General features: G+C 34.6%; 2 protein-coding genes across 4 annotated transcripts in view; both read right to left on the minus strand.

The window, feature by feature from the left end:
- The window catches only part of LOC118267558 (uncharacterized), a 29,433-nt gene extending 21,554 nt beyond the window's left edge, over positions 1-7,879 (minus strand). For 2 of the 3 annotated variants that reach the window (XM_050694574.1, XM_035581620.2), the window contains exon 1: positions 7,752-7,879. In XM_050694574.1, coding sequence (XP_050550531.1) covers positions 7,752-7,803 — 52 coding nt within the window. In that variant the 5' untranslated portion in view covers positions 7,804-7,879. Of the gene's footprint in view, positions 1-7,341; positions 7,478-7,751 lie in introns of those variants that run through there. The other variant, XM_050694575.1, reaches the window with a different exon arrangement.
- Positions 7,880-20,337: 12,458 nt separating this feature from the next.
- Positions 20,338-25,131, minus strand: LOC118267781 (probable methyltransferase-like protein 25). Its single transcript, XM_035581966.2, has 8 exons — positions 24,965-25,131; positions 24,464-24,691; positions 23,793-23,965; positions 23,293-23,481; positions 22,713-22,896; positions 21,987-22,187; positions 21,371-21,480; positions 20,338-20,805 (listed from the first exon to the last, which is right to left on the minus strand). The coding sequence occupies exons 1-8, from the start codon at positions 24,993-24,995 to the stop codon at positions 20,443-20,445; spliced, it is 1,479 nt and encodes a 492-aa protein (XP_035437859.2). The 5' UTR covers positions 24,996-25,131; the 3' UTR covers positions 20,338-20,442.
- Between the last annotated feature and the right edge of the window lie 336 nt (positions 25,132-25,467).

Here is a 25,467-nt window from a genome sequence, read left to right on the forward strand (position 1 = left end):
TATGAACATTTTTTGGTGTCAAACGAGAGAAAACACCTTCACGATTTTACACCCCCGATCAATGAACCGATTGCCTCAAATATGCGCTGTAAATATGATCGGACAAACGTGTTCAAATATGAAAAATATCTGAACTGTTACTAAATATTGGTACACAACACAAATATTATGACTGCACACAAACGTGCATAAAATTTTCGGGAAAAATAAAGCCTGAATCAATTTGTAAATGTTTACACAGTTATTTTTCGTTATTTGTATAAAATAAACAGTGCATCAAGATTTTTTATATGCTTTAAAAAAAACGATGCTGTAAATAACAATTTGTGGATCTTGAATAATTATTGTTCCGGGCAGAGAACGAAGTCGCGCGTGCAGAATTTCCAAATACATAATACTACATTGTATATTTTGTATGTGTACTAACATACAATTATAGGTACGTAAGACACGCTAAGCCTTTGCTGCTGTTTGCGATGTTAATAAACATCGAAGCCAATCTCATAACGATATAAAAAAGAAGCCCGAAAGAGGATATTATTTCACGAAATCAAACAAAATAAAGTGAATTACTTCCTCCCGGAGATATACCTGTCAAAACCTCAACCAGTTTAAAATTGAAAAAGGAGGAAATGAAACTTGTGGAAATGAATATCTTGGGGAACGTTAATTAAAGAAGTATTTTAAAATACAATGCGTTAGCGTTAATTTAAGGTAAGGATAATCTGGTTTCTTTTACCGTTTGTGTAGAGGACAGGTTTCATAGCGAGCACTTAGGTATTACGTAGATACAAGAATTAGTTTCTGTCTGTGTAATGTTTGAAGTAAGATGCTATTAAGGTTGAGTATATAACAAACGTGTTAGTTAATTTTCTGTAGGTATTATTGTAGCTAGAATACTACAATACCTAGTGGTAAGTGTCCAAAGAACCATTCGATATTACTAAGCCTCTTAAAATATCTTTGTACTAGTAAAATTAAAAACATCTGTTGATAATATTCTTTCTAATGATTTTTTTATCATACCGCTGAAACTTTTTACTTTGTTGAATTTAATTATAGTACTTACCAAATAAAGAAAAGACGTTAATAATAAATTCTAGCAAACCCCAAGTTTGAATTGAAGTTAGTCTTTTATTGGAAAAAAGAAGTTTAAAGGATAATTGTGAAAGAGTATTTATTCGAAAAAATTAAGTCTTTGTTCAATGGTAATTGTTTCTGAGTTGTCAAGTTTCATTAAATTAGGGATTCTGTCTTCTCTGTTATACCTTGCCTTGATTAAACCTTTAAACCATGAATTTATAGCATCTTACTTTGAATTTATGGTATAAATATTTTCCAGGTTAATTCTATTTTCTTGTTAAATAGATTTAAATTCTTGTAAGTCGGCTACTAGGTATAAGCTACTACTATCGTTGTGACGTTTGAAATACGTTTTCTGAAGATGTTTGTATGTTAACTCGGAAAGAGGATTAGTGACGTGTGAGGTAAACTTTCCACGCAATTCGTTCAAAAGTGGATCTTAGGTTTCTGTGTCAATACTCAAATGAAAAACGAAAATACTCATGAAAAAACGAAGACTTTTCTTTCATCATTGAGAATTTTTCACCTTTCTTGGTTGGAAAATTTTAATTAGGCACTTATCATTTAATTAAACAGTTGTACTCATGATATTTGTATTCAGTTCAAAACAATTTCTAAATAGTTTTCTGAAGAGAAGTCCCAAGTATATAATATCAATTTTACTAAGAAAATACAGGTCTTATTACATAGCTAATAAGTAACACGATCATTATGACCGTGATTGTCATTGCAAAATACTCCAGATCCAACGTTAAAAACATGATCATTTACAAGGCGTATTCTTATTACAAATACAAATATTCCACTCACTTTTTTATAAAAAGGCAGTCTTAATAAAAATCTGAGTAGGCAGGCCAAGTACAAGCGTATAGGGTTGCAAGACGAATAGGAGCTTTCAATAATACTTTCTGGGATTTCACTACACGAGGGCCATATTGTGTGCCCACGTAATTTAATCTAGTTTTTGCAAAGCTACTTAATTAAATCCGCCGAAGCGACCGGCGACCGCGCCGCACAATACATGTTCGTGGGTCAGATAACTAGTTTGATTGAAATGTGTTATTGTATTCGCGACATAACATCGTATTCGTATTTGAGGAAAGGGTGGTGAATTTTATAACGACTGTTTACTCAGGATTGTATATCCTCTATAATTCGTATGAATAAATGTGAAAGTTTGTTTGTTTGGATGGTTGTCCGTCAATCACGCTGAAACTATTGAACGAATTTTGATGAAATTTGGTATACAGACAGGGTATGAGCTGACTTGGGTGATAGGACACTTTTTATCCTACAGGAACGCGGGCGAAGCCGCCGGCAGAAGCTATTATTACATAAATGATAGAAGAATCTAATGAATTACTTGGTCCGACCCGGTAAATGAAACTTTGAGCTCAAAAGTCTGCTCGTGATGATTACACCAACACCACAGACATACAATGTTTTCAAAGGATTAAAATAAAAGAGCTTTGTCCATGAGGAAGTAATGTGAAATAAAACAGCTTGAAGGGAAAGATACGATACCATTCTTTTTAACATCAAACCAACCAAGGGTTGTGTAATTTCTATTAGAATAAATATGGAAGGTGTTTAAGTATTTACTGTTAAAGGATACTTTGGTTTCATTGTGAGGATCTCGTATCCCTAAGATACATAATAAAATTTGGGATTATTGCTGGTAGGCACTGATATACAGGAAATATAGCAAAATACGTGTTTTTTATACCGAGTTTTACACTCAATCTGCTGTTAAAAATACAAATGCAAATGTTGAGAAAGCATTGTGGCTTTTTGTTTTAGTATTATTTGTAACATAAAAATCATTTAATAATTACTTGTGTTCGGTAAAGCTGTGGAATATTATATTTATATTTTGCGCGATATCAATACTTTTCTATGTAGGCGTCACCTAATATTATTTTGCCATTTCCCCGATTCCCGATCAGGTTTATCCTGATCGCACGAATTAATTCCCCAAAAGCTTGGGTATCGTATTCAAAAAGGGTTTAAATCGTTAAAAAACCTTCATTACATTAAAACAGCGTTTGTGTTAAATAAAACATGAGTATATGTTCCACCTACTACGTGTTAAGGTTTATTTTTTTAATTAGTTGCTGCTTTTGTTGGATCGTAAAACGACCTATTTTACTAAGTAATTCTTACAATGGCTTGCAAACATTGGTACTACAGCTTACGCAGGATATATGAGTACAATATTTATGTTGGTACATACATTATACACACTAGCACTTGTATTTAAACACATTATATGGTAAATACTTTATAACAACAACGTAATGTTCAAATATTATACAAAAGCTTGAGTGAAATGAGATTACTAAAGTACTTTTCATTTCAGCATGTTAGAAATTATGTTTTATAATTGTAAAATGGAAGTTAGGCACCACCCACCTTAGTTAGGGCTTGATGTAAGCCCTAACTGACGTGGAGTATATATAGAGTCAATTAACAAATACTGACAAACTGAAGTGTATAAATGTACGAGTATATTATAACTGTGGCCGTATTAACAAGTTCTCGTCGATTTAAGTAGGCTCACGAAGTCACAACAGGTGGTTCGTAAGTTTAGCGGTTGGTTTTACCCCTGTCAGGGATATTTGGGCATTGTGTGATATATAACCTCGTACTTAGTTGATTGAACGTTTTAATTGATATGTAATATAGTTGCAGACTGAAAGATATTTATAGTTTTGAATAAACACCGATCGAATTTAATACGGAACTTGTAATGACATACTACGTAATGTTTTGGACTTTGTATCCATAATGTACCTAATAATATCTATAGTTAGATTTAATTCAAAATGACCTCTTAAATTAGACCTGGTAGTCTAACCTAATCATACTATAGCTGAAGGTAGGTACTTGTACCTACGTTGAAAAATACTATCACGTTTACATAAATTCAAACACTAGGTACTGAATCAAATCCAGACCAGACAACAAGTTGCCTAGCAATTAGCATGGTTGATCAAAGCACTGTTTGAATCGTGCAGTTAAAATTATATTTTTAAAATTACAAGTTTATTATAACTGATACGACTGTTTTTTGTGATATCGATCAGTAACATTTCGTATACATTATTATTAGATCATCGATAATAATAATTCATCGATTGTAAATATCGAAATATTTCAGATATTAAAATAAATGACATCTTAATAGTTTCCTATATAATAACAAAGTTCGAATAGTTGATAGCAAATACTAGACGGAATTTCACAATTGTACCGACTACTGACAAGTCAATTACATGCTGTCTAAATTGATTGACAACATAATACATAATTATGTCTTGTATTTGAGGTTTGTCATGTCAGTGATGGATTAAGTTACTATAAGTTAAAGGTCTGTGTATAAATCTGAAGAGGTTTTTCTTTAAACGCGCTATTCTCCGAAAGTACTAGTTCGATTTGAATAATTAATTATTTTATCTTGGGTAGTCCCTATTGAGAAAGACTATAGACTATAAAACATCATCCTATGATCAATGGGAGCCAAACAGCAGGTGAAACCTCGAGTAGCTAGTAATAATGAGTAAACCCTTTGGTAATTTAATCCCCGTAAAACGGATAAAACCACAACAAGTGGGATGCTAGTTTCATATATTTTTAAACAATTATTAATCTGATTTTAAAAGTTAGTTTCTAGGTCGTGTGACAGTGTGTGATTAGGTGTGTGTTTTACTGAAATGTAATTAAAATTATTAACATTTTGGGTCCATGTTGTTTTGTTTCAGGGTCTCATCTGTTCTGGACTCTGTTTATTGTCAGCCTGAAGCTTTGTCACAAAGCTAGTGATATTAAAATATTATCATGTTAATTCTTTAATCTGGATTTACATGATTTTCCCTTTGTTTTAGATATTTGTCTCACAATGTAGTGTTTTATTCATGTATTAGTCGTGGTGGCCCGGAGGTTTAAGTCACCTGCTTCTCATCTACGTGGTCGCGGGTTCGAAACCTACCAACGGTAAGTACCAATGTAACTTTTGCCGAGTTGTATGTACTTTCTGAGATTATTTAGACACTACAAACGGTGAAGGAAAATATCTTAAGGTAACCAACCGGGGCATATAATTTCTAATTAGAAGTTTGAAATTGCCAATCCGCATTGAGCAAGTTTTGTGATTAATGCAAAACCTTTTCCGTGTGAGAAGAGGCTTTGGGCTACCACTTAATTGCTGTACCTCTACCTGCCAGTTTGAAGCAAAAATTTACGTAGTCGCTAGCGACTATCGTTAAATACTATTGCTTCAAACTCATGGTAGAGGTACTGTTGATGTATGTAGTATTTAACATAGTTTGCCTAGTTCGTTTTAAGGACAAAACTATTCGATTTTAATAACTGGTTTTTAATCAGTAATAACAAGATTAGAACTTTTTATAAATTATTTACTCCAATTGTCTAGTTAGTCGAGAGGACTCGGGTTCGATTCTTCGAGTCGGGAAAGTTTTACAGAGGTTTTACCCGGTTTTTTAATATGCACGCCTGCCTATCCCTCCGGGAATTTAAAGACTTGATTTTATGTTTAAGTAAGTACTCTGTGTTTATTCATCCGTGATTACGCTTGCAATAGTGCCGAAGTATTAGAAACTCATCATAAACTATAAACATGGCAAATATTCTGTTGTATCTAAGTTCTGCTTAACGTCAGAACACGAAAGCAACTGGGATTATTATTGTTATTAGACTTATGACTGTCGATGAAGCGAATTAAGTATGTAAGATTAATAGCAATTGGCGTTCCATTGCCTCTGCCTACCCCCATGGGAGACAGGCGTGAGGCTATGTATGTATGTTTGTAATTAGCTCAACTTTGTATTTTACGCGATAAAATGAGATAATCAAATAATATATCATTACCAAATTGAAAGAAATGAAATTGAAGGCTTTTGCCTTGCAATGGGACTATCACGGCAAAAAATAAAATACCAAATTGAAAACGGTACGTTATACGTAGTGACTAGCGGACCCGACAGACGTTGTCCTGACCTGTCTTTAATTTGAAAATTTGTCGGATATGTAAAACATTCCAAAATCAACAACTACTAATACAAAATTAATGAAAAAACATTGTCCAGCGGATAAAATTGTGAATCTAAACCATTCTCAGATCCCCTTGAATACACACAAAAAATTTTCAAAATCGGTCCAGTCGTTTAAGAGTAGTTCAGTGACATACACTTACAGAAGAATTATGTATATAAAGATTATAATCTTACATCAGATTAGATTTTTTAGATATTGATCTTTTTTAGTTAAAATTATTATTGAATAGATCACCAAAAATAAACATACATTAAGACATTTTGTAGTACTAAGACCACGTGTAACAATTAAAGATTAATTTCACTTAACTTGAACGCGCTTAAGTTTCAATTTCTCTATTCTCGTATTTATTTATGAACGTGCTTACCTAAGTTTCAATTTATTTATTAAACAATATATATTTAAATAAACTTGACAGACACTTTAGTGCTTAAGTAAGTGCATTTGAACATCCTAAAACTTTTATCAATATTGAATGGTTTAGTCGTAAAATATTTTATGATGCACCCTAACTTTATAGTGCTGGGTATAGTGGCTACTTTTGAACATAATAAATATCTTCCTGCACTATTCCGAATTTATTTAAGGATATAGTCACATTATTTATGTATTATTCAAATATTTGAATTAAATATTCTATTGAGTATTTTCTATAATTATGGAAATAGTATCATGATATTGGAAACTAATCAAACACAAGTGTACTTGCATCCTGCATTTGACTGTCCACTGCTGGACTAAAGACCTCCTCTACGTAAAGAGATTTCGACAAAGCCACAACGAAAGATTATGACGCTTAGCAGTCGAGCTAGATAGTGGAAATGAAAAAGCTCGGGTTTATCACAGAGCCTTGTTGTCTAAGTTTTACAAATAATAATTAAGAGCTAATAATTATAATTTGAAATGCCAGTTACTTTAAAAATATCATTAGTTTTAGTGAAAATATGATGTGTCTATCTGTAAGACGCATGGAAATTCACGTGCATATTTACAGCGGTACATTAATGACATAAATTAACGTAATTTTTAAACGTTCACGCAAATTATATTATAGTAATTGTAATATATACGTTAATATCAGAATAATATAACTGATTATAGTCACATTAAAATACTTTAAAGTTTCTTTACCAAAAGTTTAATTTCCGTGGAAAATCCTGAATGATATAATTGAAATGTACTTACCAAACTGCTCCAACCTTAATATTAACACACTTTATGTAAACAAAAGCTTTAAATAATTATTTAAGCACATACGACATCAAACATAATAAATAATTAACAATTTAACAACATAAACCGCTGCTAGCAAAATGAAAAGAAAAATAAATGAAAACTTTTCCTTGTTGGCGCAATTTTTGAAATTAGAAAACATTTTTCTTAAAAAATATCCAGCCAGTTCTCACCCTTGTTGTTCTTGTTTATATTTAATGAAGTAAAAAAAGTTTTTATGCAATAAAATAAGGTTTCATTTAAAATTAAAATAATGTATAAAAGAAACGTTATTATTTGTAAATAACAAATAATAATTTAACTGATAAATAATTTAGATGGAAAATAAAAATAAAGTTAGAATAATAACTTGTTGAACTAACCGGCCAGCAGCAAGGCAAGCACAGCGGTCGTGCAGGCTGCGTACGGTTTCATCGTTGCTTTCCGAATGCCGAATGCCGAGTGGTGTTTGCGGGCCCGCCTTATAACTTTAAGGCTGTACCGCCCTCGGTGATGTAGCACGTAACTATGCTACGATATCGCACGTAAACTGTGACGTAGGTGTCACCGATGAGCCTCTTTTTTGTGAACATGAGCTCATTTGAATTGGAGCTTTAGATCTTAATTTCGCGGTGGGATAAACAAAAAGGGAAAGGGTGCTTAACGGTATTTAATTTATCGGACACAATAGGTAATTATTCGTTCTATGTGGTTGATAGAAAGTTATTGAAGAATAATTAATTTTTAATGAGCATTTTAAGTTTGTTAGTTTAATGTGAACTGAATTAAAATTTTCAGTTAATTATTATCAAGGCAGCTACAATAATTAGGATGAAATCTTTGACGTAATGTGTATCTTTAATTATTATTGTAATTGCTCCAAGGCTGTGAGACTGAAGAAATTAAATATGAAGAATTTTAAAAGATCTTGTCCTTGTTTTAGCTACAGACGATCTAATTTATGATAGTTATATTGTCGATCGATTTTAAATTTTATTGTTCCGTTTTAAATCTGAAAATCCAATAAGTATAATATTTTAGTAGCTAAGGGTAGATTGGAGCTTTATCCCTGTCGTTTTTAGATATATCTTTCTTTGAAATAATGAAGCTTTGTCCCTTAACTCGATAGTAGTAGCTCCTGTGTAGTGTATAGGATAAACATGGCTTATATTATATTATTAGTAATTCTTGGATACATTTTGTCGTCATAAGTTTGGGATCACGGTCATAAACGTGGACTTTGAACTTGTGATTAATTGTGGTATATAGACTATGTTTTGTCTCATTCTAAATATGAACACAACTGACAACTGCCAAGCGGAAGGTATTGGATTTATTCTCTGTGTCGTTTTATTTTTTTAATAGTGGTCGAATGGTTAAGCAAGCCTTTTTTTGTGACGGGGGAAAATCATCCAATGATTTCTTCCGCCTTGGGTGAGGTTATAGGGAGTGTCAGACTTTTACTGACTAGAAAACCACCCCATGCCTTTTCCTGCTTTGAGGCAGAGCCCTGGTAACCTGTAACGTTGTCCGCAGCTCCGGCTGTCAAGCAAGGCTAGAATTTGAATATCGATGGTTATATAATATTATTGTTTGATTTTCATTGATTATGGAGTTATTTTTTAATTATTTATCTAAAATTTGATGTCTTATATTATGATTATGAAAAGGTGGGATACAAAATAGTGACGTCAACTTTAATCTGAAATTAGATTTCTTAAAACACGCGGAAAATAAACGTCAAATACGAATCCACATCATAATGTAACGTGGGAATGACCAATCGGGATATAATTGGTTATTACATACATATCTATGGTATATTATTAATATACATACAATCATACCTATATAGGTAATGGTTTACTATGTAATTGTAAGTATGTCAGTCATGTCATAACCAATTATAACATAGGGAAACCGTTACAGAAACAATGAGTGATTATACTGCAGTTTTGCTAACGGTAAAAGTCCATAAAATTATCCTTATTTACTATTAATTATAGTTACAGGAGATGTATAAAATAATCTTTTGCCATGTAACTATTAATTGAATCTTTCTTAACAATCCAAATTATAAATTGACTTTAATATTGACAGAAACTCAATATAATAATATATAAATATCACGTCTTTAATCCTCAAAGGCTAACCCTTTGCTAAGGTGCACATTATGTCATGTAATACTGCTGTACAATGTAGGTAAGTACATCCATTTATAACCATTTATGTTGCAGGTCCCATGTAATAGAGGATAAGTTTATTGCTATATACCGGGCCACATATCCAGACGCCGCGCCGTGCAACTTCTGAGAAATTTTCGAAACACCGAAAAATTCCAGTAATACTTTGCCCGACCCGGGAATCGACATCGAAACCTAAGACCCCTTGCCCGGCAGTCGCATTTGCGACCGAATCGTATGTATGTATATAATATTGAGTCAATTTCCTTGTAGTAGCTGAGTGGAAATAACAATCATAAACTGATTTAAAGTGCTGAAGGTGTGTTTATAAACTGATCACAAAGGTTTTTCACAATAAAATAAATGGTTTTAAAAGCTTGGAGTTTTGATAATATAACGCACTTTTTATGGAAAATGTAATTGAAGAAAATAGGTAAGTATGGTTATCGTAATTCTCATAAAACTCGGAACTATGACCAGCTTACATATAAACCTATTTATGCCCACGTAATCCATTAAATTCCATAGTAATTAGTTCAAGCAGGCAGGAGTCATAGAGCCTATTTAACCCATTCACTGAAACAGTAACAACCCTTTCGTAAGAATTCAATTCATTAAAAAAATTACAAAAGTTGACGTAACAATTTACGCGCTAAAACACGCCCAGTGTTGCCGCGTAGAAAACAAAACGCAACGACCTTTATTTATGAGTTATAATAGTCATTTGTCACATCTCTAATATATTACTCGCATCGATATCGAGTTTAATCGAAATGCAATATCCCCTCTATGATCAAAGAAAAATTGTTATTGGCTACATTTTTCTGATGATTCAATACTTTGATTTTAATTTAGATTTGTTCGGTGCTTGTGGTGTAATTTGCGTTAGAAAATATCTTTGTAATAGTTGCTCGTATTTACAAAAAGTATGCGTATAGTAGATGGTGTAAATCGTCGTGTAACAACTGTAAATCTTATTGTTAAAGAAATAGAACTCAAACTGATTTTTATTTGTTTTTGGTTAAGTTACGAAGCCTCCGTCTAATGCTGTTAGCTTCACATATATTATGTACATAGTGCATACCTAATAAAACTATACGTTTAAAAAAACCGACTTCAAGATGCGTGTTTAAACATTAATGTTGAAGTGCAAACCTCCATTATTTTAAGTCGGGTGACATATCTAAACACTTCTCCTAAGTCTGAAAAATACTATGCTGAAAATCGCATCAAAATCGGTTCAAACGCGAGATAATCGCGCACAAACATGCATACAGGTCAATCCACGAACCACCTTTTTAAGTCAGTAAAAATCTTCTTTCTCTAAGAAACACAGCACATTATCAAAACAATCTGTCTCAAATCTATCCTACATGTAAATGAACCACACAAACTAATGCTGAAACTTGTTGCTGGGACTTGAAACAGGTAGGAACAACGTGCTCAGTCTCAATAGAGTTAGACAGTAAGTTGGATAGTTGCAAACCCCAAACGGTTCAGTTAGCTGTTGTATGTAGACGAACTCCGGCAGCGGATCGCATCCGTAACGTGTGTGGACACGTTATTAAATAAACTTTTACTTATAGACTAGCTAGTTATGTATTAGAAATTTCATATAGGTACTTAAAAATTCGAATATATTTGATTTTACTTTAATTTTGATGTATGACTATCGTGTAATAATTATACTATAAAATATAGTCGATATGTTGGGATTGTGCGATATATTTTATAGTATAGCCTACCTCTTCGACGATAAAGGCAGTCAACGTTTCCCTTCCTTAAAAGACCTGACACAATATTGTAGTAAAAATGATGCCAGTAATGCACCAAAAAATAAGCAAAACAATTATTAATAAACCCTTTTTCCTGCACCATACTGCATGTTTGCACATTAAAATAACCTCTATAAATACACAATCCCATCAACAAATGCTTTAATTTTATTTAAGCCAGATAATTTAAACCTGATATTTTCTCCGTCCCACATAGGACACGAGTCTAGTTCAAACTTAGGATTGCTAATTGTATTTCTCAACTTGTTGTAGTCTTGGGGGAAATAAAGTAAGTGCTACAGGACACAGGTAGGCTGGGAATGGTTAGAAAACCTAAGGCTAGACTTTGTGGCATTTTCTCTACATTGACAAAGTTCTGTAGTTTTAAGTTACACATGTAATGTGTACGAGATACACTCACTTATAATGTTGTGACTCGTCCTCTATAATGTGATTTTGTTGAGGAATCGGGCATTGGGAAGATTGGTCTTTTTAAATAAAGTAATATTACAATCATAATATTATTTAACCTGAGATTTTAAGACCTATAGATCTAGATTCACAGCTAATTGTGAATCTCCTTGGAACTCGTTAACTCGATCAATGGATCGAGTAAACAATTGTTCATTAACAATTGAGAAGGGATCATTATCCCTTCTGGTTTTTCACCCACGAGAGCTCATTAGGGCGTGGCAGCCATAAAGTATTAAAATTAATATATAACTATAATTAAATCTAGAAGCACCAACAGACATCTTCTCTTTAATACCACCAGTATTTCCTGACTTAGCTTTGTATAACCTTTCCATATAGTAGGAGGCCAAGGTATATTGGTAGTCAGCTTCACCTATTGTATTATTGAAATCAGAATGATATGTGGTGCTCTAAATAGTACACGTGGGTGATGAAATATTATTACAAACTTAAAATAATTTAATGTTTCTGAGTTAAAAATGCCGCAGTCATGTATTTGTTTTGTAATTCATTATAAATTGTGGGACAGCGACACCTACATATATTTGAGTTTATAATAAGTTCAATGTAAAAGTATGTGGTTGTAAATCTCAAAAAAATAACGATTATAGGCAATAATTTTGTCACTAAGGTTAAATTTTTATACTTGTTCTAGAGAGGCAGAGAAAAAACGATACCTCAATAGGGATGATGACGGGGTATGATAATTTAAAATCTAATTAGTTCGTCAGTTAGATAATGAAAAAATATTAGACACGTATTTTTTATTTTGTCTTATAACATAACAATACTTAGATAAAACGAGTTGGAGCAAATACGTCATTTCTACGTATAAAATGAACCACCAAGAAATAACGTCACGCGATATTTCAAATTGATATATCCTCGAAAGTATTTGTTTCCATAAGAAAATAAAAAATACGTGTCTAATATTTTTAAATAATCTACAAGACGGACATTAGAATAAAAATTAGTCATCTACGCTATTCCAGTTTCCATGCTTTCCAGTCATTTAGTTCAACCTGTGCCCACGAGTGGGAACAAGACATAAACTTATTCTTAAAAACATTTCAAGCACTGATCCCACTGTAAATAAAAAAGTCCGTAGCGCGTGTATTTTGACGAGACACCGAGATTATCCGGACAGAATCGTAGGAACGTTTCATTAGATAATATTCATAAATTATTAGTTGCCCGACCTGAGACCGACACTAACTTGACTGTGTATAAATCATTTATGTTGCGCCTTAAAAACGAAGCCCAACTAAAAAATTTGAACGAAAACGATTTTGGTATAAAGATTTCATAGAAGAAACGTGGTTGTTTATGCATTTTGGAGGCAAACGAATTGGACGGGTTACCTGTTGCTCAAATAATTGGTACTTGTTCATAAACAACCGAAACAACAGAGGACTTATAAGTTCGTTGCTGGCCTTAGGGGGTGAGGGATTCAAGTATTTCAGGATTGGGGCATTCGAGTATGGGAGGGAGGATTGAATCTCCAGTAACCTCACTGAACCTCCACCGTGTATAGTGAAGCGCAACGCAAAAACTAACGAAACGGACTAACTTTATATTAAAATTATTGTACTTTTTTGTCAAAATCACTTTAACTGTATAAGTATTGGCTTAGCTGTAAAATTATGCATTTATTTTCTACTAAATAAATAAATCTTCATATGTTTATTTTACCAGTAGATAGCCAACTTGAGGGTCTTTTTAACAATGTTGTGCCATAGATAAATTGTGTAATCCGCGTTTCATAGTAACGCGGCCAAGTATGGGGTTACATGGCAAACTGAAGGTTGTATTGTGTATTGTTTATCACAATATATGTTACATCGGCCCACACACTGCGGAATTTGGACAAATAGCTCCAAGTAATTAACGGATTACATAGCTTCCGTTCCCATTAGTGATCTCGCGATTATCCAAAACACATGTATTGTACGTACTGTTATTCCTAAAATGAACGGACACGGGTAAAAATCGCGTCTTTTATAGTTATAATGTCTCATTTAGTTGGTGTTTTTCATTAAATATTGGTAGAGGTACAGAACAAATACTTTTAGGTCCAGTGATGTTGGTATTGTCGAAAAATCTATTACGATACTACTGGAATATTTATTGGAGCCTAGATTTATTTGAACCTAGATTTATTTGCATATCCTATGATTAAGTAATAATATAAACTATAACTAATCTTAATAATAAGTTTATAAGAACCACATAATGGGTATAGGCCTCCTCCAGTAAATTACATTCGTCTCTTTTAATTGCTTGTTGTATCCAGTTTATTTCCGCCTTTTCCATTGGCCATCTTTTCCTTGGCCTGCCTTCCGTACAATTGAAAAACGTAACTTTATTTATTCCTATGGTGTCTATGATACCGCCAAGCTATAAACTAGACTGTTTTGGAAGAACGAAAATCACGCATGTATATTAATATGTATGCGATCTATGTATAATTGATAATCCTTTAATCAGAATCAGACAATCTATAAGGCAACCTTAGAAATATTGAACCTAAGATGACATTTTGACATTAAAATTAGCTGATGATAGCTGACAGAAGAATTTTGAGCAAATAATTAATTATTAATATCACCGAGGGTGGACATTTAGACCTGGTGCCGCCGCCTACGGGTTAAAAAGTTTCATTGAGCCTGTATGAAAGCCCGCTTAAATGACTTTACGTGGGTTGCAGGTTTTGCTTACAAACATTTGCATAATAAGCGGTTACAATCAAAATACGTTTTTTTTAAACCAGTTTCACGATTTTTCGACAAGAATTTGTCGCTCAAAAGTATTAAAATATATTAAATCAATATTTTAAATGTCATATATTGGATATTCAAGCAAAGTTAGGTACGAGATATAGTAGTAAAAGACTTTTTTTTTCTAAAACAATAATAAATCAAAGTTATCTAATACCTATATCCTTCCACGTGTTACTGTCCGTTTTATACAAATAAATATATTATTACGTTATCAGAATACCTTTCATTTACTCCACTGAACCTATTGAAGATCAAAATTTATGAACATGTTTTATTTTTCCTAGCGCCTACGAAACTTTCACGCGTGCTACGCCGTTCGTAGCGGCGTAGTCGGAGGCCTACGCGGCTACGATGACGTTGCTAGTTTAACAATCTTATTATTTTAATTTGAATCTTATTGACTGGTGCTTTAGGGTCTAAATTCATGCCCGATGCTTTGATAGGTAATTGACATATTGACAAAATACACTTGTATGTGTTATTATAATAATCTGCTGATTACGTGCAATTTTGATTTTGATTTAATATGGTCTTACACATATGCAAATATACTATGTTTCTGTATTAAAATACTTAATACAAATTATATAACATAACGCTTTGTATGATCCGCTTATTATGACGTGTTTGTCAATTCCTTTCGATGTCATTATAAACGGACTCTACTGTATTGATTGAACAATAACCTATGGCGACGTAGTGATTCATTCACGAATAGTACGTCGATCATTCAAGTAATTATAGAGCAGTTATATAAGTTCCAAATGTGTTATACCAGACTGAATTTGGAACACAACACCTCCACCTAGTTCTATTTTGTCCTAAGTGAGGGTAAGGGTGCGTTTTCACCAGAGATGTGCTATGCTTTGGTACGCATTGCTTAGCACTGGTGGAAAAGGGTTCAACTAAGATATAATAAATGTTTTTTATATGGAACGATCCGTGCTATGCATGCGTGCTATGGATGTGTAATGGTTTCGTTCTCTTCCTCATGCATTCACTTTGCGGCGGCACATCTTCATAGCACATCTAATTCGCACTGTTACGTAGCTTAGTATCAGGGGAAAACGTTCACAGCCTTTTTTTGAGGGGGTAAAATCATCCAATGATTTCTCCCGTCTTGGGTGAGGCGAGTGACAGACTCTTATTGACTAACTCTTACTGACTACATCCTCGTAACATAGCACATCTCCTGGTGGAAAAGCACCTTAAGTATAACATGATTGTTTGACGGCCCATCAGTCAATAGCAGGTGATGTGGCCCGTTCCAAGTTTCTGCGTAACTTCATATTACTTAAGTGAATGCTGAAGTACTGTGTGTACAATGAAATAATAGCGTTGTTTTTCTTTTTCTCCAAACTGCCTTGTTACTTCGAGAGGTCGCAAGTTTGATTGACGAGCAAAGGTTCTTGAGTTCATTTCCCGGGTAGGACAAAGTATTGCTAGACTTTTGTTTTAGGTTTATCTATTATATAAAAATAAGTCGGGTTTTCCTTCCTGACGCTATAACTCCAGAATGAACGAACCGATTTCCATGGTTTTGCATTCTCGGGCTCCGTAAGGTTTATAGCAAAGAAAATTCAAATAATTGAAAAGCCCAAATTCTGCCACAAGTCATTATTGTACGCGAACGAAGTCGCAGGTAAATGTTAGTCGTGTATGACACTGATTCTGGATTTTTGTTCGTGTAGCCTTAATTTCAATTACATCAGTGACATTTTGATAATATTTTTATATAGATCAGTTATAGTAGAGTAAGTATAGTGTACCGAATACAAGAAAAGATTTTTTGTCAAAAATACCAAAAACTTCAATTTCACATCAAAAACTCAAATCAATAATTTTCGAATCCGGTTTCCTCAAAAACGTACCCAGCTAATGCGGAAACGATACGATTCTGAAATTCTGCATCATTTAGGCGCGGTTCTCGGAACCACAGACTATACGTATAGCACAGCTCTATTCTCTATGGTTCTAGTCAACCATTTTATAATTTACCAAACTGCCAGTGATCGAGTCAGTTCCGATTCTATGAAACGGAGTTGTGACGTCATTATTTGATACTCAATGCGCGTAGGATTCGTCGAGAGTTCCGCTTAATGCCTAAAAATAGGTCGAAGTGTATGGTCCTGTTAGCACTTCTAAGCCTTATTATAGAATATACTAATCTGTATTAACATTGTCTTGGTTAATTCTATTTGTTATTTCTTAAGCTTTTGGCTGCCGACAGAAAACTGTCGGTCACCAGTGACCTACGTGGCTGTTAACGTGTTTAAGCTAATCATTGATCTAATATCCTTTCAATAGGTACTTTATTGTTTGGTACTTATGGTATTTTCCTTTCATCATCATCATCAGCCGAGAGACGTCCACTGTTGACAAATGCCTGCCCCTTTGTTCTTCCTCGTCATTTTCCTTTAGTTATCTAGAAATGAAAGAAGAGTAGGGAGGCTTTTACCCCGCAGCGAGGTAATCAAGCCTGAAAACAAAAATAAACAGAATATCTTAGCATTATTAAAAACTAAACACGCATATTATAGTTTAGAATGTCAAGTTACCGATGTGTTAATCACGAGGATAAATGCGTAGAACATTTAAGATGCCAAATAATCCTTTATCCAATGGTTTAGTTATGAATCCTATTTGAAATTGTAATTCTATGAATCCCGCCTTTGTTTTGGAGCCGCTGACTTAAAGGAAGGTCGTTTTCATTGACCCAACATTATGCAGCAATGAGGAGGTTTATCTATTATTTAGATTGTGGTTTTAAACCCAAGAATATACCATCTAACAAATAGTATCTTCTTTATATAAATTCATCTAAACAGAATGTCTAAAGGATGGCAAGAAATGGAATAGATCCATCAAGGAAAGGTAAAAATATAGTTTTTCCGCAATTAGTAATTTTCCATGGTCTCTGTGGAATATTAATGTAGTCCATTAGTCTGCTCGTATCCATAAGAGATATGGCGCTTGAGACAAGTGTTCTACTCTCCCGTATCACAGTTCCGTAGACTACGGCTTGTAATTTATAATGAACTCTACTTGACACTTAAAGTTTATGTGTAGGTAGATTGTTTTTCCCCTTTTCTCGTACGTAACTGTTATTCAATACAAAGGCATCCTGCGCGCTAAAGTTCGCGTGTAATATTATACCAAGTTCTATTAATATCCACCTTATGATTTCCAAGTAAGGAGGTTGGAGTAGTGAGAGGATCATTAACCTACGCTGTCATTATCTGCAGTAAGAATGATAGTGATAAATTAGAATTGAAAATCAACAATCATGCGATATGATTGGTTGGATACTTGTTAGGTACTACCAGACTGCCTGACTGGCGTCGTTCGTTTTCTACATGAACATATGGATGTATTGATTTGGTTCTACATCGCATAGCGAGTTGCTCTACACCTCATCATGTTTTACATAAACTCCGTAGGTACCGAGAACTACCTAATATCTACTGAGAATCTAGCAATCGTAAAGCCTTTACCTTTATTGTAAACGTAACAATGATGCAGGAGAAATACCTAGTGTTTTTTTCAACGTGGAAGGTATCCAATGACTTCTTCCGCCTAAGCTAAAAATCACCCCGTTCCTACTCCTGTTTGTGTGCACAAGTCGAAAGGAATACAAATATTTTACAGCGTGTTCTTTATTGATAAATGCATGATTACGGAGCCACGTAGTAGCTATAAACTTTTATTACAATATTGTACTCGCGGTTTTATGTTATAATGTGAAAAATGCTTTAGTTAGTGAGCCCGGCATTGCTTATGAATTTTTATAATAATTAATTGGTTTATGTGGTCGGAGTAGTAGATGTTTAAAGTAGGTACTGCTAGGATTAGATAGGTACTTACAAAAACTTGTATCTACAAGTAGAAACACTAGAAGTACCTAAACTCTAGAATTTTCCTCTACATAATAGTTCGGTGTCAAAGTTTGATATGTTTTTAAATGTGTTGCAAATACCTAGTAGAAACTGCTAAGAAATATTTGAATTCTATGTAGTTAAGTATTTCTTTTAAATTTTGCTTTCAACACAAGTTTAAAGTTAACACTGAGTCATTAGTTTTAGCTGAATATTTACCAGCATATTTTACGTGGAAAGATTCTTATCTGCCCTTGAAAGCTGGGGCATTTTATGAACAACAGTTACATACGTCATTTTTGAAAAACCTCATACTGATAGAATTTATCTATGTATACAAATAATAATATGTATAAGTGAGCAAAGCCTCTGTTAAAACAGTAGCCCATAAAAGCCGAGTTCCCCACGAATATGTGAATTTACGATACATTAAATCTTATTTATGAAGCTGCTGGCTTGCTGGCTATGTAAATGACTATATTCGATTGTTTGTAAGCACTAAACTCTTGCATACTTAGGGACTATAAAGATACTTCGAGTTGGGTATCACAATTGAACTATTTAACTTAAGTCTAAAATTGCTAGTACGACGCGAGCAAGCACGGGGATTAATTAATAATGTGGTGCGTGACGTCTGCAGAGTAGGTACCTATTATTTTTTTATATCATTCACTTGTTTCTCCCACCCTGGGTGAGGCAAGTGTCAGAGTCTTACTAAAAACCATCCTGTTCCTAATCCTGCTTTGAGTCGGAGCCAGGAGCGTAGCTAGGATCGTAGCTGCCTTATCAGTTATACGGGCCCTCCGGGCTATACGGGCCCCCAACGAGCGTTAGAAGAAAATAAAAACTTTAGAATTTTTTTTATTTCATTCCGGAGTGATACCACGGCCTCACAGAAAACCGACGTGAAACAACGCTTTCGTTGTGTTTCGTTGTGTGAGTGAGGTTACCGGAGGCCCAATTCCCCCCTCCCCGATTCCCGAACCCTTAAATTCCTAACTCCCAAAAAGCTGGCAACGCACTTGTAACGCCTCTGGTGTTTCAAGTGTCCATGGGCGGCGGCGATTGCTTACCATCAGGTAATACGTCTGCTCGATTACCGGCGTGTTTCATAAAAAAAGAAAATACAAAAGTCCAAATAATCTTTTCCTTTATTTTCTGGTAAAGCAACCCAAAGAAGGAAGAAAAATGGGGGCCTCCAAAAATATTTTTTATAGAGGGCATACCAAGCCGCGCTACGCTACTGCCTGGAGCTCCGGTAACCCGCTAAGGTTGTCCACAGCTCCGGGCAGAGTAGGTACTTACAATACCTTTGCCACCTCTTGCTTTTTTCATAGGTATAGTGATTGTTATTTAATGTGCACTTGTGCCTACATTTTCTGGGAACGAACGGCGAAAGAAATGATGTTATAAAAATAATAGTTACGACTCATGAGTCAAGGTTCCATAATGACATTAAAGTTAAATAAATAAATGTTAGTTACTGGGAAAAGAAGTAAAAATTGGGGTCAATTGTACGCTAACGAGCGCAAATTCAAACTAAACAAATTACTGTGGAGTCATTCGCGGAATTTTTACCAAATATTTTTAGTTAGTTATCAACGGAGCTTAATGTTAGTTACAAGGAAATGAGAAAGGTATAATGGAAGAAGGGGTAAGGCAGACGTGCACATAATATATGTAGTATATTAAACACTTCTTATTTTCTCCTATTCATATTTTTACTAGGAACAATTTTATTACAGCCTACTCCGTAACTATGAAAATGTTACATAAGCAAAAAATACAACAATTTTGTCTACGTCTGTAAAATGTCGAATCGAAATGTTATCAAAGGTGGCATTAAGTAGCTTAATGTCGAGGTAAAAAAAAACAAATTGTATATAAAACTTATTTAATATTAATTTATTACATTATAAATATACTTACTTAAAATCTTATCATTATTACTATTCCCGTGTTAACAACATAATCAATAGACACGATTCTATCTTACAGCAACAATACTATGACATCTTGGGGACAAGACAGGATCAAACAACTTCACCAAATAAACATTATCAAACCCATTTTCAAATAAAAACAACAATCTATCTAATAAAATTAAACTCTCAACTACTTGAGCTAAACATAACCTAACTAAATAAAACAACACGAGTTTTTTCCACTGGCAATCCATTTTGTTTTGTATATCTGTGAAAAAGCTATCAGGCAAACTGTCATAGAGTTCCAATTTTAAAATCTCGTCCGCCATTTTGAAGTACTGTTGGAATGTTTGACATTTTGGTGTTATTCTTTTAAGTTTACCTTCTGATATCTTGTGGTTTGGTAGTTTCTTTTGGATTATATCCTGTAACAAAATAATTAATACATAAACTTAGGATTTTATGACATAGATATAGTTTCATCAACATTTGACAAAGCTGCCGGTAACATTTCGAAGTTTCTCTATATTTCTAAAAAAGCACATAACTAATATCAAGCACGATCTCGTCTATCCTACTAATATTTTCGATAATCTGGGTAGTTGTATCTTGTATCCTACAGCCGTCAGTAGCTTTATAGAAATATGTTGATATTTTCCGGAGGTTGTATAGATTTCTTAATCTTTACAACCTCCTTGCTCTTGCAAAAAGCAAATATCAATCTAGTAGGGGCCAGTAAAATAAACTATTTGTACCCTTTTAGTACGAGTTTGCTTTAATCGAAACGAGAGCGCGTTCGGCGCTCTGATTGGTTGGTTTATTCGAACCGGCCAATTAGAGCCCCGAACGCGCTCTCGTTTCGATTACCTACTTTAAACGTAAAGCAAACTCGTACTAAGGGTTACTGTTGCAAGACGACACTAGTTTAAACCGCATTTACCTTTTAAAGGTTTAGTTACAACTAAAGTGTCAATTTCTCAGCGGTATTACCTGTAATAAGGCTCTGTATAGTAAGCTGGTGGACGGCAACTGTCGCTCGTTGACAACCCTGTCTATCGACTGAGCGGCTAACATCCGCGCGTTCCTGCCCAGGTTATACCCTGTAACAATGTATTAAAACGACATAGATATATACATTTTTTATGGGATAAGGAGCAAACTGTGTACATGCGAAACAAAGCTGCATTTTATTTTTAACTTTAAGCGTGTCACAATACGGTTCGTAAATGCTTTATTCACTACAGTGTCCACAATAAGTTGACAACGACCTGACTGGAAAGTGTTTTATGGCGAATAAAAAGAAATAGGAAAGTTTAGATAACTGAAAATATAAAAAAAAAAATACTTTGTTTACATATAAGATTAGTGCAATCGGTGCGAGTACGTATCTATAGAACGTTTCACGGTTTTGATTGTCGAACTACTGTTTTACTATTTATTTACCATGTTTATTTATGTTTATGAGTTTCCCGTCTTAAGTTCTAATGATAGTGTTAGTGACCATGTCAGTTTAAAAACAGTTTTCCTACTTTCGAATTAGTTACCAAAGCCATAAAGTTCAAAATTGATTGGAGAAAAAATTGTTTGGACAATAGACTGTACTGACCTCTCATATACTCCGACATGGGGAACCCTTGCCTAGTGTCCTCCCCTCCATAGTCTCTCTGGAAGACATCGAACAGCTGGCCGTCGACTGCCTCAGTGAGCAGGTGGTAGCAACATGGCACGTTGAAGACTGCAGCAGTGCTGGACTGCTGCACAAAGATGCGCAGGGAATCCGGGCCTAGGTTACCACATGTGTGGAGACCTGGAATTGGAGTTTGGGGTTTCAATTCAAGATCTACATGCACAGTTTGGGCGCAATGGCTAGGTAACTAAACTAACCTATAACGTGTCGCGAGTTCTGATTTCGCATGGCATACCTTTTTTATGATCCACAAATTGCTGTTCCAGATGTGGGTGTTATGTATATGTGAATTTGTATGTTTGCACCCACAACGCAGGACAAAATACTAGTATGGATTTTTTTATAGGTTTATCAGGACTGCATTCTATCAAATGTACCTATAGTGGTTTTTATCACACTCGGGAGACGCGTAGACCTCACGATGAATTAATTTTAGATGACTACTAAAATTATTATTTACTAGCTGATCCGGCAAACTTCGTTCCGCCTCAAACAATTTTTTTCTCACGTTTTAAACCTTCCCTGGACTTTCCACAAATAATTTAAGACCAGAATTTGCCAAATGCTCTAGCGGTTCTCGAGTTTTAACAAGACTAACGAACAGCTATTGATTTTTATATAATTATGTATAGAGATTAGCCAAACCTGTGAGAAGCAGTTTGACATCTCGGTCTACAAACTCAGGGAACTTGTCTCTAACGATGCTTGCAATGTCGGTGTGCTCCGTGATGTAGGCGGCGGCGAATCTGTGCAGGTTCTTATTTATACCCTCGTCTATGCGCTCTTCTATCCCGTTCTTTATACGTTTCGCTATTGCATGCCATTGTTTCTGCGAAGAAAAGGACGGTTTAATTAATTAAATTGTCTTATTTGATTAGAGGTAGTGAGTTTGAGCATCATGTAAGGAATCTTGCGTGCAATTCAAAGATGGGTTATGTGAAGTATTATTAGGATTTTGTATTTTTCTAGTTAAGAACAAAACGTGATGTTTAGAGCGATAGACTCACACCCTATTACATGAGACCTATGAGTTATAACACCACAGAGGAAAAGTGGGAGTCCCATAACTTGCCGCTTCATAGAGTAAGAGCCTGTTTTTACCTGACTGCGCCAGAAGGAGGGTTATTATGTAATGTATATGTCTTAAGTAAGTATTTTAATCCGAACATTAAATACATTACTAGTACGTTACTGACAAAACGTGCAATGCAAATATATAACAAACCTGTATAATCCTAATCCTGTGTGGCGCAGCGGCGACAGCCTGAGCATCGCAGTCGAGCGTCAGACTGGGCACCGAGTACGCCAGGCACAGCGCCACGGGCAACTGGCCGCGCCCACCGCCCGCCTCTACGCAGCAGTGTGCACCTGATGCCGCGTGGAGAGACGCTACTAGCGGGGACATGGTTTGTACCTGGGTAAAGGTTAGTTAGGTTTGATTTCGATAATTGGAGTGAAATGAAGCCAAGAAAATTATGAAAATGTATATTATACATTTTCATAACTGATAATTTTTATTTTAAAAATAAAAAATAAAATATCAAAAGATGATTAGAGGATAGTGGTAAAAATCAACCTGTATACTCTTATTCACGTAAATAATTACACACATATTAAGTGCATATAAAATGGCGTTAGAAGACTAGAAAAGCCAAACGCTTGTGCTCAAAAATCATATAAAAACATTTATAAAGTAGAAGACATTTTAAAACTTATACCCCATACCTCATAGCTCTTCTTGCTGGTCATAAACTCCTTGACCCTGATCTCCGGTTGTATCTCTCCGCCCCATGCCCTGATGCGTTCCCGCAGCTGTTCAGCGGACAAGCAGTAGTCATTGTTGACTGACACACAGTGGGAACGAGCTGTGTGGATCCAGTTAGATAGAATCGAGTTATCTGGAAATATCAAAAATAAAATAAATGTAGTAACTAGTTAACTATGTTTCTATAGTTTCTGCATAATCTTTTCTTTCCTAGAGACAATTGGCTAGGTGCATGCTTTGGCTTTACTTAGTAATATGCCTATTTTATGCTTATCAATTACCTGTATAAACAGCAGTATAAACATAACATAATAAATGCGCTACTATAATTTTATTGTAACTTACGTGAGACATACTAAATTAATTATTATGTTATCGGCTTACTCACATTATGTTTTGACGAACTCGACTAGTTTCAAGCCACGCTAGAGGCTCATATTCATGAGTAGCATTCCGCGACACACGACGCGGCGATTGTCGCGCTGCTACTGTAGTACAGTCAGTCATTACGTGAGTAAGCTGATAACATAATAATTAAATGCGCTACTGACTACATTGTCAGCAATGCCCTAGACAAACATTTTATACATGTAATTAATTAACTAATTAATTATTTTTAAATTCATCAAACCTTTTATTTCTTTACTTGCAGCTGCAGTCCAGAACTGTTCCAATGCCTCGTTTAGCTGTAGACCATTCAGGGTGTCTCTCAATGGTACAGGTAGAAGTTTGTCCCAGTGGTTCTGAGTAAGAAACTCCACCATGTGACAGTTGGCTATAGGCAGGAGCGGAGTCAAATATTTTGTTATACAGTCTATATGGTTGCGGATTTTCAAAATTCTTGTATTCATGGATGATTCTGAAAAAATATTCATTTTAATAATTAGTGCAATAAATAATTAAGTATGTAAAATTTTTGGAGGTCAAATATCACATGAAGTAATTAGGATTTAATAGATTGCTCAGTTGGTGAGGTATATAGGATTGATTCCCACATAGAGCAACATTTTATGTGATCCACAAATTATGGTCTGGGTGTCATGTGTCTATGAATTTGTATGTTTGTAAATGCACCCGACACAGGAGAAAATGTTGTGGGGCAAGGAAATAAAAAAAAAAACATTATACTTACTAGAATCCTCAAAATGAGACTCCTGCATCATAGGGATTTGTTGAAGATATCTTTAATAGAGCACAGGCCTTTTTATACTGTCCCCTTATGCTCTCAGCCATACCCAGTATATCATGGTCTTCCGAATTAGTCCTCGGGAATGCATCAATGAGGTCTTTTACTTTGGTCAGTTGTGTTAGAAGTTTTTCGGAATATTTCTTCTCCGATTCTTCATTAAGATTTATATAGTGTGTGATAATACCTAGGTAGTAACCTGAAAATTATATTAAGTTTGAGCAGCTGTGTTAACCAAAGAGTTTTAATGAGAAGTTACTGCCATACAGGCTAAAATGTATCTTACCTAGTTCCCGTCCAAGTTCAGCTCCTCTATGGTATCCCAAGTGGTAGCCTTCAGGATTTCCTGCTTCGCTCCCAGCTTTGAAGCCTTGTTCATAACTTTCCTTATGTTCTCTCTCCTCACCGAGAACAATGTCATCCAAGATATCGTTAAAATCCTTATCTTC

The sequence above is a fragment of the Spodoptera frugiperda genome, chromosome 6 (assembly GCF_023101765.2).
Source record: "Spodoptera frugiperda isolate SF20-4 chromosome 6, AGI-APGP_CSIRO_Sfru_2.0, whole genome shotgun sequence".
Lineage (NCBI taxonomy): Eukaryota > Metazoa > Arthropoda > Insecta > Lepidoptera > Noctuidae > Spodoptera > Spodoptera frugiperda.

Bases quoted from the DNA above. Each gene is read 5' to 3' on its own strand.
- LOC118267781 (XM_035581966.2), bottom strand. From the start codon at position 24,995: ATGATGCAGGAGTCTCATTTTGAGGATTCTA. The intron at 24,692-24,964 runs GTAAGTATAATG...ATATTTTTTCAG, and splicing joins GTCTCATTTTGAGGATTCTA to AATCATCCATGAATACAAGA. The intron at 23,482-23,792 runs GTATGGGGTATA...ACCTTTACCCAG, and splicing joins CCAGCAAGAAGAGCTATGAG to GTACAAACCATGTCCCCGCT.